This window comes from Lucilia cuprina, chromosome 2, assembly GCF_022045245.1.
Source record: "Lucilia cuprina isolate Lc7/37 chromosome 2, ASM2204524v1, whole genome shotgun sequence".
In the NCBI taxonomy this organism is placed as follows: Eukaryota; Metazoa; Arthropoda; class Insecta; order Diptera; family Calliphoridae; genus Lucilia; species Lucilia cuprina.
Window position 1 is genome coordinate 26,879,507 of NC_060950.1, and position 20,208 is coordinate 26,899,714.

Here is a 20,208-nt window from a genome sequence, read left to right on the forward strand (position 1 = left end):
AAACTTAAATTTGCAATTTTTGGGATTTTGTTAAAAACAAAATTTAAAAAAATATTAATAAAAATAAATAAATATTACGAGTCTCAAAATAAGTTTTGAAAGAGTTTTGGTTTAAAATGTTTTTTTTTTTAGTTTAGCTTAAACATTAAAATATTTTTCACTCTTGTCCATTCGATTGTTGTTGTGTTGTCAATTCGTTTGTTGGGGAAATATTGGTATTGTTGGAATCGTTAGTTAAACATTTTGGCGCCTGCAATAAATCGGTATATTGTAGTAAAGCTTCTCTCAAAGAACGTGATACCTCGGGTGAGGTGGTTGTGGTACAATCCACTAAATAGGGATAGAGACCAATTAGTTGATCCCAAGCGGGTTTATTAACTGTAATATTAGAATGATTGTTTGTTAAAAAACAATGTATTTGTACATCTTTTGTTTAAATTACCTTTAGAGGCTGGTGCCTTTTTCATAGAGATTACCAATGTGGCGATGGCTTTCAAAACAAACGATATTTCCGATAAACGAAATCTGTAAGAGTTTATGAATGTATAAAAGAGAAGTGTTAATATGTTACTGTCTAATAAATAAAGTATATTTTATACAGATCACTGTCTCCAGAAGATCTTCTATCTATTGAACACGATATTTTAAAGATCAGTGTCTGTAGAAGATACTATAGAAAATGAGTATCTATTGAAAATTATCTTTAGAATATGTTGTTCTATAACGATCATTGTCTGTGAAAAACGATATTTTGCAGATTCGTATCTATAGGACTACTATAGATCTGTGTTAACATAAGACATTATTTTATTGATCAGTACGATCTTTTATTGATCAGTATCTGCGGAAGACGATCTTCTATAGACCAGTGACGATAAAAGAAAGATAAACGATTTTCAAGACTGTAGTCTATAGACGATATTTTGTAGATGAGTATCTGAAGATGACTACTTTTGTAGAGAAGAGTTTAATGAGAGACTAATGTCTTATATAGACTAATATCTATAGAAGACACTCTTCTATAGACTGATGTGTATAGAAGACACCCTTCTATAGAAGACAATCTTCTATAGACTAATGTCTATAGAAGACACTCTTCTATAGACTAATATCTATAGAAGACACTCTTCTATAGACTAATGTCTATAGAAGACACTCTTCTATAGACTAATGTCTATAGAAGACACTCTTCTATAGACTAATGTCTATAGAAGACACTCTTCTATAGATTAATGTCTATAGAAGACACTCTTCAATAGACTAATGTCTATAGAAGACGCTCTTCTATAGACTAATGTCTATAGAAGACACTCTTCTATAGACTAATGTCTATAGAAGACACTCTTCTATAGACTAATGTCTATAGAAGACACTCTTCTATAGACTAATGTCTATAGAAGACATTCTTCTACAGAGTAATGTCTATAGAAGACACTCTTCTATAGACTAGTGTCTATAGAAGACACTCTTCTATAGACTAATGTCTATAGAAGACACTCTTCTATAGAGTAATGTCTATAGAAGACACTCTTCTATAGACTAATGTCAATAGAATACGCTCTTCTATAGACTAATATCTATAGAAAACACTCTTCTATAGAGTAATGTCTATAGAAGACACTCTTCTATAGAGTAATGTCTATAGAAGACATTCTTCTATAGACTAATGTCTATAGAATACGCTCTTCTATAGACTAATGTCTATAGAATACACTCTTCTATAGACTAATGTCTATAGAATACACTCTTCTATAGACTAATGTCTATAGAAGACAATCTTCTATAGACTAATGTCTATAGAAGTCACTCTTCTATATATGAAGATATCAATCTTCACTGGTCTTGTTGAAGATGATTATCTTCAATAGTCTTTAAATACCGATCTTCTTTAGGCGAGAGTCTATAGAAGATGATCTTGATCAGATTCCCGAAGAGAAATGAGACTTTAGATGTCAATTTTTTATAGACTAGATAATGCTACTGCTTCAATAGATCGTAAAAAACGAATTCTTTTATAGATTATAGGCCAAAGTTTATTCTGCATTTCGATTACGTTTCAGTTACGCAATGATCGAAAAAAAGTTTTCCAACAAAAAACTGAATCGTAAGAAAAAGATGAATCAATTTCATTTACGATTGTGTGTATTCTGAATTTCGATCGTAATTATGTTTTTTATATGGCGGAATACCAAAGTTGCCAACGGAGAAAATTTCGTTTCGAATTGAAATGCAATAATCTATACAAGACGGTATTCTATTGGTTCCCATAGAATACGAACGTTTATGTGCGATCATCTATAGATCAAAGTCTATAGATTACGATCTCTTATAGATCAGAGTATATAGATGAGGATCTTCTTTAGATCAAAATCTATAGAAAACGATTTCCCATAGAACAATGTCTATTAAAAATGATTTTCCATCAGAGTCTATAGATGACGATTTGCTATAGAACAAAGATAAGCTTGTATCTACTAGAGTCTGTAGAAAACGATCTTATAAGAAAAAAACTCACCTTGGCAAAGGACATTTCCCACTCTGTCGTTCGTCATCGTTAAAACGTTTCAGCACCTCCTGGAAACGATGTAACAAAGCGGTAACAGCCAAACGACCAGCAAAATCTTTACCACCACTACCCGCACCACCAACTGCATTAGCTATATTAGCATTTAAAGCACTTACTGCAGAACTTGAAGCCAAAGATGTATTCGAAATCGAGGAGCGATTATTATTACAATTATCATCTAAGAGAGAAAATTGCAAAAGGGTTTCAAAACATGTTTTGGCAAATATTTCACGTAATTTCCAATCGGATTCATAGCAAATATTTGTATCAGAAGCGGAATGTATAGAGCCCTTATTAAGTAATACCACAATTTGCATAATAAATTGATGAGGCATTTCGTGGGCATAAGGCAAAACTTCGTCACGTAATAATTCAATAACTTGACAATCAATGGTTTCGTCTAGGACAATTTCTTCAAGGCCACGATCTTCAATGGTGCAGACACTAATGAGGAAATAAAATAGATTATAAAAACAAAAGTAAACTCGTTAAAGTTTAAGCTAAACACCAACCTTTGAGGGAATAAAAATTTATCTAGAGTATCAGCTAAATCATCCCACATGCCAGTAAAATGATTAGGTTTCGCTCTGGCCACTTTTAAGCCGGTATGTAGAACAGTTATTAAACTTGAGATCGCTAGTTTCCAAGTACTAGAAGCCAAACATTTATATTTCATAGCCAAAGGAGTGCGTAAAGCCTAAGTAGAAAATATATTGATAAGTTAGATTTAAAATTGTTATGCATTAAGAGCAGTACCTTAATTATTTCATGTAAAATATGTTCCTGCATAACTGATTCCTCCATGGCGGTAGTTTGATACAATTTTACACATATGCTAATGGATTTCTCACCAAATGGTATGTAATTCATGCTAACCACCTCCACTGAACTATTGTTACCATAATGATTCGTTGTTTTGGTATATTTATGCTGTTCGCTAACCTGCAAAGTGGGTGGCGTACAGGCAAATTTGCTAAATACCAACAATTGACGGAATATAGCAGGAATCATATGACTCAAATTGGATTCATCTTTTGTGGCTTCCTAAAGGGAGGAGAAATTCAATTTAGTCAAAATAAAATTAATTTTTATCTAAAAAAATCTAACCTTTTGTATCAATTCCATACATTCTAGAATGCTATCGTGTAGTGGTGTTAATAATGAATCCGATACTGAAGACATTATATAAGGAACTGCTTCGGTTTGTACGGGTATACAAACGGCATTGGTTAGGACTGTACAAAATTTATCAAAATCAGTTGGTTTAAATCTGCAAAAAAAAAATACGAGATTAAAACTCCTTATTTCTTTTGTAAAGAACATAACTCACTCACCTTTTTTGTATTTGCTGAAATATGGCTGGGAATATTTGCATTAATGCTGTCAAATAAGCCTGGCTTGGTATATAGAATTCATCTTGGCTTGAGTCTTGAGATTTTGCCGACATTTTTGTGCTCTCCATGCCAATATTAAGCCAAATTTTCCAGGCAATCTTTAAAGATTATTACAATAAAAAAAATCATCTCATGTTTCCTGCAAAACACCGTTACTTACATTCCAAATTTCTTCACTTTTCAATTTGGTTTTATCACCACCCGCTTTATCGCCACTACTACACTGTTTGGGATCCGCATTATGATACATAATTTCTTGCAGAGATTTTAAAGCTGCCAATGATACTTCACCATTTTTACTTAAAGCAGCATTTTGTATGAATTCCAATATTAAAGACCAGGCACGATCAAAATCGCCCAACATTTGTATTAAATCACGTTTGGTATTGAAAACCTGCAAGGATATAAAGTTTTTAAGAAAATTTACGAAGAAAAGAACATCCTCTATATACACTGATCCACGCATTATATCAGATATGGGCCTATAGATCCGTCACTGACACTGATCTATAGAAGACCGTCTTCTATAGACACTGATCTACAGAAGACCGTCTTCTATAGACACTGATCTATAGAAGACCGTCTTCTATAGACACTGATCTATAGAAGACCGTCTTCTATAGACACTGATATATAGAAGACCGTCTTCTATAGACACTGATCTATAGAAGACCGTCTTCTATAGACACTGATCTATAGAAGACCGTCTTCTATAGACACTGATCTATAGAAGACTGTCTTCTATAGACACTGATCTAGAGAAGACAGTCTTCTATAGACACTGATCTATAGAATACCGTCTTCTATAGACACTGATCTATAGAATACCGTCTTCTATAGACACTGATCTATAGAAGACCGTCTTCTATAGACACTGATCTAGAGAAGACCGTCTTCTATAGACACTGATCTAGAGAAGACCGTCTTCTATAGACACTGATCTAGAAAAGACCGTCTTCTATAGACACTGATCTAGAGAAGACCGTCTTCTGAAGACACTGATCTATAGAAGACAGTCTTCTGTAGACTTTTATTTATAGAAGACCGTCTTCTATAGACACTGATCTATAGAATACCGTCTTCTATAGACACTGATCTGTAGAATACCGTCTTCTATAGACGCTGATATGTAGAATATACTTTTATATATACACTGATCTTCCATAAACTCGAATCTATCTATCATTTCTATAGACACTGATCTTTAGAAGTTAGTATTCTAAAATTGATCTTCACATCAATAGAATTTAACAAAAAAAAAACTTACCCTGCAAACACCTGACAGTGTTAAAACTTGTGTCTCGGCCCATTGTTTTTGGGCAGTATTACGGGAATGATGAATTAAAATATTGCCACTAGCATCGACTTTCTCATTACTAGCCGAGCTAGAAAGAGCTCTGACATTGTCTAGCAAAGGAAATAAAACCTGCCAAACTAAAGCCTGCCAAGTGGGCGGATTTAAAAGACTACCATGAGCCGATATTGTAGAAAATAAAGTTTGGCCAGCGGATTTGCGCACAGCAGGACGTGAATCCACACAAAGTTCACCTTTAAAAAAATAATTAAAATTACTTATTTGTTCTCCACTTTTATATAATTAAAATATAATTACCTAATTTAGCATATAAACACATCCATAACTTATCAAATTGTGGCATTTTAACAGTACCAGGAAAATCTGGTAATATAGTGGAATCATCCACTTGGGTAGACATTAGCTTGTCTTGATTTTGATTGAAAAAGTCCGATATATTCCACTAAAGTTAACAATAGAAATGTTAAATTTAATGTTAATCTTAAACATTGAAATTTTTAAACTTACCATTAAACCTATGGCTGTTAGGGAAATATTTAATTCTTGTGTTTGTGAACCAAACTTGGCCGCTGTACTGATGCATAAGGGTAAACAACGCCAGGGCATAACAGTCAAGAAATCCGTTATAACCAGTTGTAAACATTGAAATGCTGTACGTATCAGAGGTTCACCATGATGTTCATTAACAGCTCCTATTATTTCAATAATAGCTGGCCAACCAAATGATAATATCTCACCGGCTCCATTTAAAATTTGTAATACACAATCCAATTGTCTTTGTCGTACATCAGCATGGGGAACGGTTGACAGTTCAGAGAGAGGGCTTAGGAGCATAGTTTGCAAATTCTGTTATAAAAAAAGGGATGAGAAATTTAAGAACTGAACTAGAACTGAACTATAAGTGAACTAGAAATTAACTAGAACTGAATTAGAACTGAATTAGAACTGAATTAGAACTGAATTAGAACTGAATTAGAACTGAATTAGAACTGAATTAGAACTGAATTAGAACTGAAATAGAACTGAACTAGAACTGAACTACAACTGAACTAGTACTGAACTAGAACTGAACTAGAACTGAACTAAAACTGAACTAGAACTAAACTAGAACTGATCTAGAACTGATCTAGAACTGAACTAGAACTGAACTAGAACTGAACTAGAACTGAACTAGAACTGAACTAGAACTGAACTAGAACTGAACTAGAACTGAACTAGAACTGAACTAGAACTGAACTAGAACTGAACTAGAACTGAACTAGAACTGAACTAGAACTGAACTAGAACTGAACTAGAACTGAACTAGAACTGAACTAGAACTGAACTAGAACTGAACTAGAACTGAACTAGAACTGAACTAGAACTGAACTAGAACTGAACTAGAACTGAACTAGAATTGAACTAGAACTGAACAAGAACTGAACTAGAACTGAACTGGAACTGAACTAGAACTAAACTAGCACTGAACTGGAACTACAACTGAAATAGATTCGGAATTAATCTCTACTTACCATATTCTCCTTTAACGGTTGACTATGTTTATATTGTAAAGCAGATTTCACCAAATAAGTAATGGCCTCTACACCCCATTCACGCATACGTATATGACGATGTTGGCAAACTTCCAAAAGATGATTGGTTAAAGGACGCCATAATACCTCTATGCGAGGCATATTAACCAAACCAGTTTCCAACAGTTTGGCCACAGCAAATAGAGAAGGTTCCTGGAAAAAAAACAGTTAAAATTTCACAGATTTCTTAATAAAATCCCTAATAATTACCCTATTAGCATAAGCCAACTCCATGGCTTCATGTGACAATTTACACAAAGCATCGATTAAATGATGTAAGGCCACATCATCTAAATACTGACTTGATTCAAAGAGTTGACTTAACATTTGTGATAATACTGGTAGATCAGCCATTACGGCTGTTTGTATGCCCACATTTGCTTCAACAGCGGGCTTGGGGAATGCTTGTAAACTACCACCGGTTGAGGGTTTTAAACCCAAAATCCAGACCAAATGCTGAAGAGTCTGCAAGACAATATGCCATGATGTACCCAAAATACTGCCATTACTATGAGCCAAAAACAATATAGCACGCATACACTGTAGATTTTTGGTGGTCAACATAACGGGTGCCTGCATTACACTGTGCGGTAGAGAAGCACTTGGCAGTGGTGTACCCACTGCCACTATTTGTTGGCGAAAGTCACCCGTATCCTGACAAGTGCTCATAAATTGATTGTTTAAATCTTGACTATTCGAACGGGTATGACAGCGTAAATCCACATCCATATGTGGATTATTGGCAAATATGGACATGGCATAATGGGGTGGAAAAGAAGCACGACATATGGCCATTATGAAAGCATCTCGAGGATTAAGTAAATCCATAATGCCGCATAAGGCGGCATAGTTTTGCATGGCTTTTAAAATGTTATCGGTGGTGGCTTCATCGATTGAAGCATCAACTAAGGGTACAAATGCTGATAATAAACCAGACCAGCTGGAATTTATTAATTGTAGACATAAAGGTTTATGCTCCTCCTCGGTAATAACAGCCATATTATGTGTGGGATGCTGGAAAATAGAACCATTACTAACTGTAAAAAGTAGCTTTAATATAATATCAATTACCACTTCTGGTGTACGTTGTATAACTCCTCCTATGGAGCGTGTTATATCTAAAAGTATGGCATAGGCCACTGAAATGCCATAACTGTCGGGTATATTAGGAGCCTCCAATTTATCCAACATTTCCAAGCTGTTATTAATAAAAAATAAGCAATACTTTTAAAATATTTCATGTAACAACTACTTACTACACTGCCTTTGCTAAACCAGGAGCAAAAGTGGCCACCAGCGGCATATAGGCTCCACGAAATACAAAACCACATTGATTATTTGAATTGTGAGCCGTTAATGAGTTCAATTGTTGGGCACCATTCTGTTGGCCATTCAATACTAGAAACATAAAAACAAATACAAATTTTAGATCTAACTTTTTACCAAAATCTCCTCTCCACTACTTACATGCCGCGGAATTTATTAACGAATAACGCACATAAGTACCCAATGCCGTTATCATATCCTGCACAATATTTGTTGCATGATTCTTACAATCATACGATTTACAAAAGAATGCCACCAACGATGGTTTTGTAGCCAATTTATGTATTACTTCCAGTGCTAAAGCTCTTTGCCAATGAGGCTTATCGGGATCTAGAAATTTGATTATTAACGATAGAAATATTTCACATTCTGTCACGAGTATAGTATGATATTTTTGTATTAATATCGCCACCAGCCTGAGAAGACGCATACTAATGGGAAAGTATGGTTTATCGTTTGGTGTATTGCCGTTGGCATTTTGGGTGGGCAATGAACGATGTTTAACATTGGGTGAGAAGAGCTTAATGACCAAAGCACAAACGCGTTCCTTGAGTAGTAGGCGAAAATCACGATTTTCATGAAAGACGGCACTGAAATTTGTAAGAACGGCTTCTAAAAGTTCTAAGCCAAATGTACGTGTCATTTCATTCATGCCCACTAGCCAAAGAGGAGGATCAGCATTGACCAAGTGTACTAGATCCTATAAAGAGAGTAGGTTAATGTCGAAGTGTTTTTTTTTTTAATTTTAAATGAAATTGAACTTTAAACGAAAATTTTTCATACAAAATATAAAAAAGGAAAAGGAAAAAACAAAATAAGTAAAAAAAACTAAAATTCTGAAGGATCCGCGCCTGAATTTGACATTAAATAAATGAATTTGTAGTTAGTTAGCTAGTTAGTTAGTTAGGTAGTTAGGTATTTAGTTAGTTAGTGAGTTAGTTAGTTGGTTAGTTAGTTAATTAGTTTTTAAACTTTAGAAACGTCTCAGATACGAGCTTGTGCAGGTTGTGCATCCATGAAAAGTAAACCTGTAAAAGCTCACTTTGGGAAGAGCCGGACAACAACTAGGAACGTATACATATTCATTATGCGGATCCCTATCAAGTTCACTACTTCTTATTGGTAGTAGACGCTAAATCCAAATGAATAGAGGTAGGCATATGTACGGAAGCACCAACGTTAGCTTCAACAATCGAAATTATTCTCAACATCTTCACAAGAAACGGTTAAACCGACGTAATGATATCCGACAATGCGACGATTTTCAAAAGTAATACATTTTCATCGTTTTGCCAGGATTGCGGTATATTTCAGAAGTCACAAATGGCCTCACTGAACATACAAACCCTTAAAAAATAAGTTAGCAGCTATGTTTAACGAGTCATCGTCCATGCAGGAGAAAATAAGAGTTATTCTCTTACAATATAGAACTACACACTGAAGAACGGTAAAATGCTTTCAGAATTGTTCTTAGGTCGACAAATTCGAAGTCGCTTGGATCACATTGCATCAAGACAATAATGAGTGGGAGAAAGAGTTTAAGCTCGGTATTACATTCCCACCAAATCGTTATGGTGGCTGGGTACAATAGTTAGGAAAATGGGACGACTACAGTAGATAGTTAAATTGGACGATGGTTACATATTCAAGAGGCACATAGACCAATTATTGTCAACCAATATTAAAGCTCAAACTTCAACTAATGGCCACTCCTCGCCAACTGATGTTCCAAAATGCGCCAGTCTACCAATCTAATCTCTATATGTAATAGTTCCGAACATGTACCAGTGACAAGCCAAAATCAACATTCGCCATCACCATGCGATGATGCTATCCATATTCCACATGAGGATGACTTTTCGACTTTTTTTATTTGGTTAAAAGTCGACTTTTTTCATTTAGTTAAAAGTCGACTTTTCGACTTTTTGCATTTTATGAAAAGTCGATTTTTCGACTTTTTTTCATTTAATTAAATGTCGACTTTTAGACTTTTCGACTATAAGTATTTTATAAATAGTCGACTTTACGACTTTTTCCGACCATTTGACTTATTTCGACTTTTTCCGATTTTTTGACTATTTTCGACTTCTTTCGACTTTTTTCCGACTATTTTTTTACTTTTTTCGAGTTTTTCCGACTATTTTAGAGTTTTTGACTTTTTTTCTACTTTTATTGACTTGTTTCTACAATTTTCGACTTTTTACGATTTTTTTTTTTACTTTTCGACTTTTTCCGACTTTTTTCGACTTTTTCCAATTTTTTGACTATTTTCGACTTCTTTCGACTTTTTTCCGCCTTTTTTAACTTTTTCGAGTTTTTCCGACTATTTTAGAGTTTTTGACTTTTTTCCACTTTTTTTACTTGTTTCTACAATTTTCGACTTTTTTCGACCTTTTCCAAGTTTTCGACTTTTTACGACTTTTAGACTTTTTCCGACTTTTCGACTTTTTCCGACTTTTCGACTTTTTCCGATTTTTTTACTATTTTCGACTTCTTTCGATTTTTTTCAGAATATTTTTTTTACTTTTTTCGAGTTTTTTCGACTATTTTAGAGTTTTTGACTTTTTTTCCACTTTTTTTGACTTGTTTCTACAATTTTCGACTTTTTACGACTTTTGACTTTTCGACTTTTTCCGACTTTCCGACTTTTTTTGACTTTTCGACTTTTTCCGATTTTTTTACTATTTTCGACTTCTTTCGCCTTTTTTCCTACTATTTTTTTACTTTTTTCGAGTTTTTCCGACTATTTTAGAGTTTTTGACTTTTTTCCACTTTTTGAATTGTTTCTACAATTTTCGACTTTTCGACTTTTTTCGACTTTTCGACCTTTTCCGAGTTTTCGACTTTTCGACTTTTTTCGACTTTTCGACTTTTCGACTTTTTCCGACTTTTTCCGACTTTTCGACTTTTTTCGACTTTGTTCGACTTTTCGACTTTCAGACTTCTCGACTTTTTGACTTTTATTAACAAATTCGAATTTTCGACTTTTTTCAAAAAATTATATAAATGATGAATTAATACACAGTTTTTCAATTATCATCATCCAGCGGTTACCATAGATTGCCTCTTCAATAAAATACGCTGAATTTGGAACCAGTTTCTCTAGAATATAATGAGTATGAAACTTGGTTTTTATAGAAAAAGAAGTAATTAGCACGAATTTAGGAGCTTTCTTCCTATTCTTTCTTATTCTATTCCATAAATAAATATGAATTTGGTTTCTAAATAGCGATACATAGCACTTTATAGTACTGCTTGATTTCGAATCTAGTTCCTTTTGTATTAATAAAAATGACCCCTAGCTATATATAAAAAAATAATAGATTACTAAGGTAATTAAATACTAAATATTCCAATGAAATCTATGTAAATACACATGTTTGCAATAGTTCTACTCCACAAATGAAAAAAAACATGTGACGTTACATGTTGATTAACTGCAATATTATGATGAAATGATAATAAAAGCAAAGCAACACTCTACGTTAACGATGAAAAAATGTAATAAATTTCCAACAGTTTATTGAAAATGAAATATTTATAATCAAACAAAAACAATGCGAACTACTGATAACAAATGTTGATAAATAACAACAACAACAAAAACACCTTAAAAAGTTAAACCTTTTATCAGAAAAAAAAAAGAAATAAATGTTTGTAACTATTATTCCATTGGGGAATTACCTGAAACAAGAAAAAGGCATCTGAAGCAAATGTTGACATTTCATGAGGAGCTCCTGGTATATTCGAACCATTACCACCAATACTATTATCACTAACATCAATCTCTACAACATTACCAGCAGAATCTTTTTGTTGTAACGATGTTATAGAATCCTTTTCCAAATAAACACGTTCAAAAACCAATGACACCAATTGACGTATAGTTGCTCCAGCAGTATTAACAATTGTAGAATTTTTGGTATAATGAAGACGAAAACATAAAACAAGAGATTTAGCTAAAGTATCACCATGTACAACGGTATTGGTGGTAAGTAAGAGGGTAACAGTTTGTAAAACTTTAACTTCTTCTATATTATGTTCCATTAACATCCATAAGGCATCGGTTATATAGCGTGCACCTTTTTGATCAACCACCTGCTGGGTAATAAGACGCTGCATCATGCCCAAACAAAACTAGGACAAAAAAATGTTAAAAATATAAAAAATATTTAAATTAAATATTAAAGATAAGATAATGTTTTACTTATAAATTGTTTTTTTGTTATTCGTTGTTTTCTATGACTTACTTTTATAATTTTTAAATCTTTCGTTTCACATCCTTGAACCAAAGGGTATAAGATTTGATTGACAGTATAGTAAACAGATTGCTGTTGATTTGAACCGGCCGAGGATAATTTTGAAATTGCCTCTTCACAGGACTAAAAAAAAGAAGATAAACACACACATATGTACATACTGTTATATAAATACAAAAAGTAAAATAAGCATAAATAATTATGTCAATAATCAAGGCAAATACTTAAAAAGAAAGAAAGACAAATAAACTGAGAAAAAGAAAATCAATTATTTATGATTTGTTACATAGAGTTGTTGGTTAATGGGCAATTTATTTAAGTAAGCCAAAGATTTTGTGGTGTAGTGCCAAGAGATTACATGTTCGGTTTGGATAAAAGTATTCGGCTTAGAAAAATATTCGAATTAAACCTTTTCACGCACAAAACTAAATTGCTAGATTTTTTATGGATATGACTTTACCATACACTTCATTTTGACGTACAGTGAATCAACTAAGTTTTTTGCCTATCTTTTTTTAAGAAAATTTAGATTTTTGTTCATAAATAAAATTGGAAAAAACATGTAAAAAGTAAATTTATGTTTTCCAATTAAAACAAGTATGAATGTATAGTCGGGCGTAGCCGACCATATGATACCCTACACCTGTCAGTATGTATGTTAAAAATAGGGATTATTTAAAAAATAAAGCATTTGGTTTATTTTTTTAACTTTATTTCGGAACATTTTTACTTTTTTTTTGGCAAAAAAAGAGATTTTTTTAAGAGGGCTCAAAGGGGAGTAGGACAAAATATGGCCCTATGCTTAAAAATGTTGGTAGGGGAAGTTAAGTCTTCTTCAATATTATTTATGTAGAATTTAAAAGAATTTTGACCTTTAAGTCATTTTCTGAAGGGGAGTTTGTATGGGGGATAGGGTCAAATGAAGCCCGATATTTACAAAAATCGGTAGTGTCATTTAAAGTTCTATAAAACTAAGTTTTGTCGACTTTGTTAACATAATAGATCTTTTAAATTAATTATAAGCCAAAAGGCCCTATTTGGGGGGTTGTATGGGGGCTAGTCGAAATAATGGACCGATTTCAACAATTTTTAATAGGCTTCGTCCTTGGGCCAAGAAAAGCGTGTGTGCCAAATTTATCTTGAAAATTGCGGCCTGTACTTTGCGCACAAGGTTTACATGGACGGACGGACGGACATAGCTTAATCGACTCAAAAAATGATTCTGAATCGATCGGTATACTTTAAGGTGGGTATTGGACCAATATTTTTGTATGTTACAAACATCAGCACAAACTTATAATACCCTCCCCACTATAGTGGTGTAGGGTATAAAAACGCACTGAGTGGTGCTTCAAAATCTTTAACTACCAAAGGGAAGCGACTTGTATCCAATGAAAACCATTGGACTCCTGATTTATCTTCTCCAAAATCCATATACGAACTAGGAGGAACACTATGTTTCAATTTAGACTTCTAAACAGATCTTAGGATGCTTGGAACCAATGTAAAGTAAACTGTTGTGTAGTACAGGAAAAATACCTAATTTAGATATTTTAAAATAGAGGTGGTTATCATACCCTAAGGTCAACAAAAGCAAAAATTTTCAGCTAATACATACACTTATAAATATTTACAACCCAAATTAAGAATAACTACCCAGATCCTAATACGCCTACTGTATCTTATTCATAAAATAAAGCATTCAAAATATGAGGTTGAAAATCAGGATTTTATCATGTAATAGTTTTATACTGGTATATGGTGATGTCCCCATACTCAGAGTGACTAGGATGGTACTTAGTGTTAGATTTATTGAATAAGAATCAATATTCTACTATTCTAAAAAATAAAATTTTATTAGAATTGTAGAATATTTTACAATAGGCAAAATACTTAATTGATTCACTGTATATTGATCATTTTTGATGGATATCGCAGGATATTATCCTTTTTAGCATGTAGTGAAATCAAACACCGGTGACCCGTATACTTGAAAGAATTAATGTTTTTAACGGGATAAACTTAAATAGAAAACATTTCTAAAAAGTTTTCCAGAATAACATTAATTAGGAAACGGATTATCCTTTAAATTTGAAAGTAACTCCTATTGACATCAATAAAACTGGAGTTCGGTTCACTTGTTTCTTTAGAAAACTAAATTAATTCTCTTAAATATTGATATTTTTCTTAACAAATTCAATATCAATTAAATAAATAAATTTTCCAACAAAAAACTATAATCAAAACAATTGAAAGTCATTAGCATATTAAACATACATATTCGGCAAACTCTTCTAAATTGTCCCCCAAATTCGGTGTGACACATACATGTAGGTAAACAACCCCCCAAATTAATAGATGGAAAAAACTAACATAAAGACTACTTTACACGTAAACCCTCAACAAAACCAAATTAAATATGTAATTTATTTCGATTTGGGTGCAGTCACCACACACTTCCATAACTAATAACCAAACACATACCTACTCTCAAACCAAAAAAAATACAAATAACATAACTTATGCATGATTTATAAAGACATTATTATCATTGTAGTCACCTCTTTGATTTGTGGATATTTCTTTTTAGTTTCTAGCGATAATGTTTTGAAATCCGACTGTAAAGCCTCAACAAATTTTTGCACCGATTCTGCACTGCCTGCCGTGGCAGCACCCGCTGCTGCTGCCGTACGCACAAATGACATTTTTTTCTATTCTTGTTTTTTTTTTCTCACTGTTTTTTTCTTACTTTTCGTTTTGTAATTTGTATTCTGTCTATATGTAATTTTTTTAATTATTACGTTTTATTTCACATTTATTTTATATGCATTTCATTATTTTATATGTAATTAGTGACAAATTCTTAAAATAATTACAATTTTGTTTGTTTTAACGTGTTAAAAAATATTTTATTCACTTTTTTTCAATTTGTTAAAATATTTACGTATGAAAAAAATCGCTTCTTCTTTCTTATTGGGAATTTTCTTCACAAACTGACAGCTGACGTAGTCTCCTCAAAACAAGAGCAAAGATCTGCGTCGAACGATATTAACAGCGGCGTTTGAAACCAAACCTTTTGGCTGCCGCAAAAAATTTTTCAATTATTTTTTTTTAAAGAAATAAAATTTTGCTGCAATATTATGAAAAAGGCTATTAATTTTATTTAAAATATGTTAGTTTAGAATTGAATAATAATTTCTATTAAACTATTTTATTATTATTGTAATTGGCAAAATTGAGCATTTTATCTGACAGTTAGTTATTACCGTTATAATTTAGCAAAACTTAATATTTAAACTTATATAAAAGTTAACAGCATTGTTTTCAAAGCAGTTAATACTCAAAAATGCACCCCTAAATTATTTAGCAAAAAATGCAACTCTGTTGAAGTTAACGATATAATGTCGGTAAGGCAGTTATTGTAGAGTAAAGTTGTGGGTATTACACTGAGAGATTTTTCTACAGAACATTTTTATAGAATATTTTATACCAATTTTTTTCATTTTCTATTCTACTGATAATTTTTTAATTAAAAAGAAAATTTTCATGAATTTCAATTTAATACAAATGTTTTTATAATTTTTATATTTTTCGTTTTACCATTTAAAAAATAAGAAAACTTACAAACGTTTTTCTGTTTTATAACGATAATAGATCTATAGAAATTTTATAAATAAATTTTTCCCTCATTTTATATCAGTCAGGAATAAAGCATTTAAATTAATTCCAATCAGAATTTAATTTAATGCTTTTTCCCTTTGAGCAAGGGATTTGTAAAGAGTAGTATAAAGATCCGTATGATATGAAGTCCAATTGAAAGAAGTTACTTCCTGTTGTGCTAAACATTTTCCATTATCTGAAAATCCGTGAAACTTGAAAATGATATTGTTCACAAATCGCTGTTGTACAGATCAGACAATATGATTTGGATTCAAATAAGTTTTGTAAATTATGGAAACAATAATGTTTATCTTAAGATAAATAACTTTTTTAAACAATGACACTTAGAGACAAAAGTTTACTTTTCTAAGGAATTGATCCGAATCTGGAATTTTTGGATTTTTAAGATATCGTGTCCTAAAAATTATTTTTGAGCAGTATTTGAGTCGCTATTTATAAAATATTTTATGTCTTTGGAACAAGAATTAAATTACAAATTTAATTGTTTAACTCGAGTTCATTTGTCTTCATTTGCCATAATTTCTTACATAAAAATCCTTTTTGAATTGTATGAAAATTTTTTTACATAATGTCAAGATGTTTGTAGTTAAAGAATGTTTTAAGTTTTAAATTAAGATATCTTGAAGAAAAATTAGTATTAATACTTTTTAAGTAGCAATTTATGTTATTTCAAAGTTGACAGATTATTGACATAACACCGCTAAGAAATGCTAAATCATATTCGGATTTAGCACTTCTCCATCCTGTGTTCCGACTTTTTAATTTTTTTTCCTGTGTAGTTTATACAATAGTAAAGAGTTTATTCCATAGACTGGTCCATTGGCTACTAATTGGTTAAGTCTATAAATATTCATATATAAGCCAACAGACTAGGGTTCTATAATTGAAACGAAAAGTCGATTTTTTGACTTTTCGACTTTTTTCATTTAATTGAAAGTCGTTTTTTCGACTTTTAATATTTTATAAATAGTCGACTTTTTGACTTTCCGTCTTTTCGACTTTTCGACTATTTTCGACTTTTTCCGATTTTCGACTTTTTCCGACTATTCTTGACTTTTTCCGACTATTCATGACTTTTTCCGACTGTTCGACTTTTTCCGACTTTCGACTATATTCGACTATTTCCTACTTTTTTCGACTTTTCGACTTTTTCCGACTTTCGCTGGAGAATAGTGACCTGAGTTATCATATACCCCGCAGTGAAATCAAATAAATTAATAATATAAATATTAAGTAAAAATGTCTACTTCACAAATTGTTTCCTTAACATTAAACAACTGTTTATGAATACCGTTAAATTTGAAAACAAAGCCAGCATATTGTGCTTTCAAAACGCCGTCAAAATGTTTTTGTTTTAACCGCCAGCGTCGTTAAATTTAGTCGACGCAGGCCTTTTAGGGGCAACAATTTTTTTTTTAACTCCAGTTTGCGAAAGATATTTGTGGTGAATGGTGAAGTGAATTTAATTAAAATTAATAGCAGCGAACTAAAAAAGACTGAGTGTGCGTGTGTTCGTATAAGAAAATACAACAAATTGTTAATTTTCTAATAAAAACCATTTAATACTCATTTAATTAATTTCATCGTGGTATTATAAAATTACAAAAATCAATACACTGAATAACACAAGCAAAATTTAATAAAAATATGTAAGGAATTAAAAAAAATGATAAAAAATATAAAAGCAAAAGGAAATTAAGGCATTAAGAAGAAGAAATATACAAGAAAAATTAAAAGAAAATACTCAAGAATTCGGAATTTTGTTTTATATTAATGAATAATTAGAGGTAAAATTTTAAGAAAAATTTTTAAAAGATAAACTTAAATTTTATTTATTTAAATAATGTTCAATATTTAAATATTTCTTAAGTGCTGATACCGTGAATAATAATAAAAAAAAAAAAACAAAATAAAAAAATTGTGTATGGGGAAACAACAAATATTTGTTAAAACCACCCTCTTCTTAGTAACCCACTAAATACAACAATAACAATAGCAACAACAACAAATAATAAAACATACTTTGTAAAGAATGTTTAATGATTAAAATTTCTTTATTTTGTTGATAAAATAATTTTATACAATTTAATTAAAATTAGTACTTTGTATGTAGTTTAATAATTTGTGGTTTAGTTTACACATTTCTTAATAAAAAATGCATAACAAAAATTAAAAAAATAAGAAATTTTAACTAAAAACACATGAAAAAAGGCGATAAGAGAACAAAATAATACACAAATATCAAATGTGCGTTTGTTTTTTCTTATTAGATTTTATTTTCAGCTTTATTTTCTGTGTCTAATGTTTGCCTTGGCTATTTCTTAAGTTGTTGTTGGTTTGTTTTTTTTCATTTATTCGTGGTGTATTTGTCATCTTTCGTTTTGTGTATCGTCGGTGTTTTGTATACGATAAATACCGACAAGTGCTTATTATGTTTGACCGTGGTCCAGCTATAAACGTCATTAAAAATAAAACAATCTCTACAGCAACAACAACAACCACAACATTAATGAACAGCTTTAGCTCTAGGAACAACAAATACACTTAATATCTTACAAGTAACCGCTATTAAATCTTGTTTTAAATAACATTCTCCATCCTTGTCTTACAACAGGTGAGTTTTTTTTCTGTTTTTTTCTTGCTCTAATTTATTGTATATTTCTCTTTTTTATTTTAATTGTTTACAAAAAATTCAATTGACCTTAATACTGTCAATATATGCATGTCAAAATTTTGTTTTTTTTTTTGCAATTCATTTCTTAATATTGTATTTTTTTGTTGTTATATTTATGACAATTCATTCAATATAAATTCATTCATTGATTTTCTTTAGTTCAATGCTTTTGTTGTTGTTTTTTATTATTGTCTTTTGTTTATTTTGCTCTTGTTTATTTTTTTTTTCAAACAAATAAATATCAACTATTCTTTTCATTGGTTGGTTTCATCATATTGCTGGTAGTAGGTTTTTGATAAAGTATTAAAACAATTGGTTGAAATTTTGTAACCATCTACCACTTACACTAAGTACTTACTACCTATAAACAAATTATATGAAGGTTTTTTAAAGAAAGTTTAATATTGAAACAACTTTTTAGAAATTAGTACTTTCTATGAATTTTAATTTGAAAGGGTTTTATTTTTGGCTGTAATTTTCATATTCTAGTAGTCTGTAGGTTAGTTTATAATCTAGTTCTTGTCGAGTATATATTCTAGTTTAAAGTCTAATTTTTCTTTATAGTCTATTGTGTAGTAATATAGTGTAGTCTATAGTCTAGTCTACAGTCTAGTCTATAGTAAAGTATATAGTCTAGTCTATAGTCTTGTCTATAGCCTAGTCTATAGTCTAGTCTATAGTCTAGTCTATAGTCTTGTCTATACTCTAGTCTATAGTCTAGTCTATAGCCTAGTTTTTAGTCTAGTCTATAGCCTAGTCTACAGTCTAGTTTAAAGCCTAGTCTATAGTGTAGTCTATAGTGTAGAATATATTCTAGTCTATAGTCTAGTCAATAGTCTAGTCAATAGTCTAGTCAATAGTCTAGTCTATAGTCTAGTCTATAGTCTAGTCTATAGTCTAGTCAATAGACTAGTCTATAGTCTAGTCTATAGTGTAGTCTATAGTCTAGTCTATAGTCTAGTCTATAGTCTAGTCTATAGTGTAGTCTATAGTCTAGTCTATAGTCTAGTCTATAGTCTAGTCTATAGTCTAGTCTATAGTCTAGTCTAAAGTCTAATTTTTCTTTATAGTCTATTGTGTAGTAATATAGTGTAGTCTATAGTCTAGTCTACAGTCTAGTCTATAGTAAAGTATATAGTCTAGTCTATAGTCTTGTCTATAGCCTAGTCTATAGTCTAGTCTATAGTCTAGTCTATAGTCTTGTCTATACTCTAGTCTATAGTCTAGTCTATAGCCTAGTTTATAGTCTAGTCTATAGCCTAGTCTATAGTGTAGTCTATAGTGTAGAATATATTCTAGTCTATAGTCTAGTCTATAGTCTAGTCAATAGTCTAGTCAATAGTCTAGTCAATAGTCTAGTCTATAGTCTAGTCTATAGTCTAGTCAATAGTCTAGTCTATAGTCTAGTCTATAGTCTAGTCA

General features: G+C 31.4%; 2 protein-coding genes across 9 annotated transcripts in view; one reads left to right on the plus strand and one right to left on the minus strand.

Annotated features, from left to right (window-relative positions):
• Positions 1-109: 109 nt before the first annotated feature.
• On the minus strand, positions 110-15,256 carry LOC111678692 (protein MON2 homolog). Of its 5 annotated transcripts, XM_023440107.2 has the most exons (19): positions 14,993-15,256; positions 12,423-12,554; positions 11,857-12,309; positions 8,314-8,872; positions 8,103-8,244; positions 7,918-8,044; positions 7,057-7,860; positions 6,787-6,999; positions 5,783-6,121; positions 5,573-5,717; positions 5,228-5,508; positions 4,121-4,354; positions 3,901-4,058; positions 3,674-3,836; positions 3,323-3,610; positions 3,079-3,263; positions 2,516-3,010; positions 443-525; positions 110-378 (listed from the first exon to the last, which is right to left on the minus strand). In XM_023440107.2, the coding sequence occupies exons 1-19, from the start codon at positions 15,134-15,136 to the stop codon at positions 158-160; spliced, it is 5,166 nt and encodes a 1,721-aa protein (XP_023295875.2). In that variant the 5' UTR covers positions 15,137-15,256; the 3' UTR covers positions 110-157. The 5 variants fall into 5 exon arrangements, with proteins under 5 accessions (XP_023295875.2, XP_046807735.1, XP_046807751.1 ...); XM_046951779.1 differs by having other exon boundaries at positions 7,057-8,044; XM_046951795.1 differs by lacking the exons at positions 11,857-12,309; positions 12,423-12,554; positions 14,993-15,256 and adding an exon at positions 11,227-11,725.
• A 2,291-nt stretch (positions 15,257-17,547) lies between these two features.
• LOC111678682 overlaps positions 17,548-20,208 on the plus strand; it is a 37,634-nt gene continuing 34,973 nt past the window's right edge. Inside the window, exons 1-2 of one of the 4 annotated variants that reach the window (XM_046952644.1) lie at positions 17,548-17,761; positions 18,396-18,726. The gene's annotated coding sequence lies outside the window, so the exon portion shown is untranslated. The other 3 variants (XM_046952652.1, XM_023440097.2, XM_023440098.2) reach the window with 3 other exon arrangements.